Source organism: Aulonocara stuartgranti, assembly GCF_965226115.1.
Source record: "Aulonocara stuartgranti genome assembly, chromosome: 2".
Lineage (NCBI taxonomy): Eukaryota > Metazoa > Chordata > Actinopteri > Cichliformes > Cichlidae > Aulonocara > Aulonocara stuartgranti.
In genome coordinates, this window is record NC_138940.1 from 30,649,642 (window position 1) to 30,654,024 (window position 4,383).

General features: G+C 38.1%; 1 protein-coding gene across 1 annotated transcript; it reads right to left on the reverse strand.

Moving 5' to 3' along the window:
* Positions 1–232: 232 nt before the first annotated feature.
* LOC309692085 (uncharacterized protein) lies at positions 233–4,128 on the reverse strand. Its single transcript, XM_082510263.1, has 7 exons — positions 3,865–4,128; positions 3,363–3,638; positions 2,359–2,646; positions 2,121–2,287; positions 1,943–2,035; positions 1,817–1,861; positions 233–1,707 (listed from the first exon to the last, which is right to left on the reverse strand). Exons 1-7 carry the CDS (start codon positions 3,902–3,904, stop codon positions 1,543–1,545), a joined length of 1,074 nt encoding a protein of 357 aa, XP_082366389.1. The 5' UTR covers positions 3,905–4,128; the 3' UTR covers positions 233–1,542.
* Between the last annotated feature and the right edge of the window lie 255 nt (positions 4,129–4,383).

Genomic DNA, 4,383 nt, shown 5'->3' on the forward strand with positions numbered 1-4,383 from the left:
CAAAAACTTAAAAAGCAAAACAAACCCTAACTCAAGCTGTGAAAGAATGGAAGTGGATATTTTCACATTTTTGTTACACAATAGCATACATACTATAGCCTTTATAGGATTCCCACGTCTCTGATATAATCTACACAGAGATTGCCAATTATTGTGGGAAAAGGCTAAACAAAAACATATTAATTTTAAGTAACTTTAAGAAATTAAATGAGTCACACGAGTTTTATTTTGTGTGTTTCTTCTGCTATTACAAAGTTAGTTTGAACACATACTCCAGTTTTTAAAGCATGAGCTGATAAACCTTTTTAAATGTCTCTACACAGGACTACTTGTTGTGCGTGTCAGACAGGTCTGAGGTTCTGTTGTTTTTCTTCTCAAGACAGAAAAGCCTCAGTTGTAGTTTGAGTCCTGCTCTGCTTCCTGTCTTCTGTGAACCAGCTGCTATGGCAGAAAGGAATTTATGTGCTTGGATGGGCTTTTGGCTCTCTAGTGACACTGTTGGAGGTGCTTTAAGTATTAGTGAAGGTAAACTGTGCAGGGGAACAAATGCAAATACCAAACAAGTTGTAGAGGTAGGATAATGCTAGCTTTAATGTAACAGATGTCTAAATACATGCTGATATGTCCATAAGGGTTTTTTAAAAGGTTTTACAGCATATAGTCTTCTCAGAAAGTGCTTAAATAACATACACACAATACACACAATCGACAGTACTTTCACAGGATGAAGGGGTATTGCACTTGTAACTAAATGTAACAGATCAAAAGTTCCCACATATGGACACAAATACATCAAATATATAAAAACAAAACATAAACCACATGTCAGGAGGGTAGGTCTTTGGTAAAGCATAGAAATATTTCCATATTGATGGCCCTTGCATTTCTAAGTTTGCTTTTTGTGTACAAGATATGATTAAATACTAAGATATGAACTCTTCATACAAACAACAATAACAAAAAAGTCTAAAATAAGCGTCTTCATTAGCAGTCTCACATTTCATACAAACTGTGAATGCATCTTTCTCAGGAGCTAAAAACAGTTCCCTTATTTAAGTTAATATGACTCAGATTCCACATTTAACTGTAAAACCTCAGTTTTTGCAACGTGCCTACTGCATATATCTTCCCTGAAAATATCACATTCACAGTGGTCTGTAATGCATAACGTATTCCTGACAGAACTATAGAGAACAGAAAAATGTATTTACAGTAGTGTTAATTAATGTGCCGTATCCCTTAAAAATCACAACATAAAAAACAAAAAGACAGAGGAAAATCCGAAAATACATATTTTCTTTCTCCTTGATAAATATGGAACTACAGCAGGCAGCAGTGAAGACACAAGCTTCAAAATGTTTTTGGTTCTAAGGTTTTTTTTATCCATAAAAAACTATCTGTAGAAACATAAATTTGTAAATGTACCAGTGGTTACAAAACATTTTTTTTCTTGGCTCAAAGATGTCAGGCAAGCCTATTCCCTGAAATGTCAAATTATCCCTTCGTCACCGTACTAAAGAACACAGTTCAAAATCAAGACTTTTAGAAGAAGTTGAATTTTTCTGAGGTATAAACATCACAGTACGTTGAGGCTGAGCTGAGTGGCGGACCAGAATTGAAAATTGTCCCCTTCAATTCAAACCGTGGCTCAGGGTCGGAGGTGGGAGTGATGGTTGGAGCCTCTTCCTGCTTCGCCGGCGGTGTAACCTGGAGGAAAAAGACAGACGTGTCACTGCACATTTAGCCTTTAAACCAAGTCTCGTTTCTAAGTTTAAAGAAGTTTCAAAACTGCATTGAACATGCACTTAGGTCTCACCTCACAATAAGCAGGTGGAGAATCCGTAGCAGCAGAACTGTGTATCTGCAGAGTTCAACAACACACATTAATAGCAGGAAAGAGAGGAGAATAAAAATGGCTCAGGAGTTGAGTTCATACACTAACCAGCAGGTCAACTGGAGCATCAGGAGCCTCATCAGTGTTGGGTGGATTAGAGAGTTCACAGTGCTGGTTTGATCCCGGACCCACAGGCTCAAACTGCAGTTCGATTTAAACAGACAATATAAACACAACTAAAAAAAATAAATACACAAAAAGCAAAAAAATAGCAGATCATGTTCACCTCATGGTAATACACAGCAGGCTCGCTATCATTCTCTGCAGCTGCTTCTGAGTTCTCCTTTGCTGAGGATCTCTCACCACAACAGCAGTACTTGCAGCAACACCAGCACAGTGTGAAGAACAACGCACCACCACCAATACCGAGGTAAGCCTGACTGAACTGTGGCTCTGAAACAAAGTCTGTTAATCAGCCCAAAGCAAACTATACTGTATAATGAAAATGATCTTAGTTTATTTACCTTCCATTTCCAGGAAAACTACCAAGGCTTTGTCATCATTATCATCTCTGACTTCAAACCGTCCACTGCATGTCTTTTGGATGGCCTTGTGTACAATCCCACATGGCTTTAAAAGCTCAAACCCCACGCAATCCACTTGTTTCAAATCATGCTGCAGTCTGCCCTTAAGGACTATCGCAGTCTTACTGTTTTCGCCAGGGAAGAAGTAAATGTTGCAGGAGTGCGGTTCCAGATCAAAAGTGATGTTCAGGACTTGATTAGTCTCCAGGGTATAGCTCTTTGTGACCTCTGATAAAGAAAATATTAAAGTGATTTTTAAGTTAATGCACTAATGCATGAGGAATCTGTAGGAAGCAGGGGCAGCTCTAGGGGAGGGGTTGATGACGGGAAATCGTGAGGGACATACAAAGTGACACAATACAAATGACAAAAATTACATATGGAGAAATAAATAACAAGTTAATATTGCAACTCATTGTAGGGTGTCTATAGGACTTTTATCAACGTTTCCCCCTCAGTTGCACATGGTGATTTCCCCTGCAGTGGACGGGGTTTTTAAGTATATGATGTGTTCAACTTTGTCTTGGTTCGTGGTGTAAGTTTTTTGGGGGGTTTTGTGTCCGATTTAAGGAAAATTAAGTTACTGTCGTGTATGATGCTTCTGAAGATGAGCTGTGAGAATCTCCATAAAACCAGAACCTGTCCTTTTAAAAAGGCTTAAAACGAACCAACCCATATGTCCTTTACTGAGCTTTAGATTTGCATTGCTCTGGTGGACTTTATAAAATCCAGTTTACAGAGTATAGAGCTATATGACTTAACTAAATGCATATTTGTTATATACCGCAGTTTGGCTTTAGAGACTTTAAATGTGCTGTTACAGTAGTGTTACGCTCTCATTGATTTGTAGGTCAATCTAACTATAGGCTTGTGGTAAAAGTTTAGCACACCTGTAGAAAAAGAAAAAAAACATTAGATAAATCAAGGACTAAAAAGATCCACACCTTTTACGTCAATGATCTTCGCATGCATCAATTCCCCATAGTTGTCTTTGAATATGTAGCGGCCACTGTCTTTTTGGGCTAAAGAACTGATGGTATATAAGGTCTCAGTCATCTTCCATCTACTGCCCTCTTTGGGCTGATCTTCGTCACGTTCCCACAAGATCGTCCCTTCTGATTTGTTCTTGGGGATTAACTCGATAAAGTGAACCCTTCTTGACACCCTCATCCTGAATCTGTTTCCATACTCCACTTCATAATTTTCAACATTTTCAAGGCCTGGAGAGGAGAGAAAAATTATTAATGTATGTTGTTATTGCAAATTACTTTTGCTAATTCTGGCATATTTACATTGACATGTTCATAATTATACCGTGTTATCAGAGTTAAGAAAATTGCACTTAAATACAATAATAAAGGGTGATCCTGAGCACTGATGCTGAGTCCCAGACTTCAGCATTATTAAAGCTGCTTTACTAACGTGGAAATGAGCTTCCTTACTTACCAACACCAAGACTGGCAACTAGAAGCAGCAATAAGATCATGATGATGTGCAGGGATTCAGAGATTCCGAGTCTCGAATAAACAGTTAGGCACAAAGCACCCTGCGTTTGGGGTTCATTTGTACCTCTTTTAGTATATAGACTTCATATTACACCTACCCTACATAAATACATGGGTAGTAGAAGAAGGTTACAAAGTTAATACGCGCCGGTACGCTGTTAAAGTCGCAAAACGGAGAAACATTTTGTAAGCCCACCCAAAGGGCGTTTCCTTCAGCGCACTAGTGATGCGTTTAAGGGTTTTACGGAAATTATTGTTAAAATATCGAACAAGAGGGTTCGGTGTGACTCGGCCTCAGCCCCTCAGTTCGATAAAAGATTGGCGAGGGGCTGTTAGGTCCACGAACAATAATAATATTTTTTATTAAAGGTTAATTGTTGTTGTTGTTATTAATACATTTAATAATAATAATAATAATAATAATAATAATAATAATAATGCATTTTATTTGAGGGCGCCT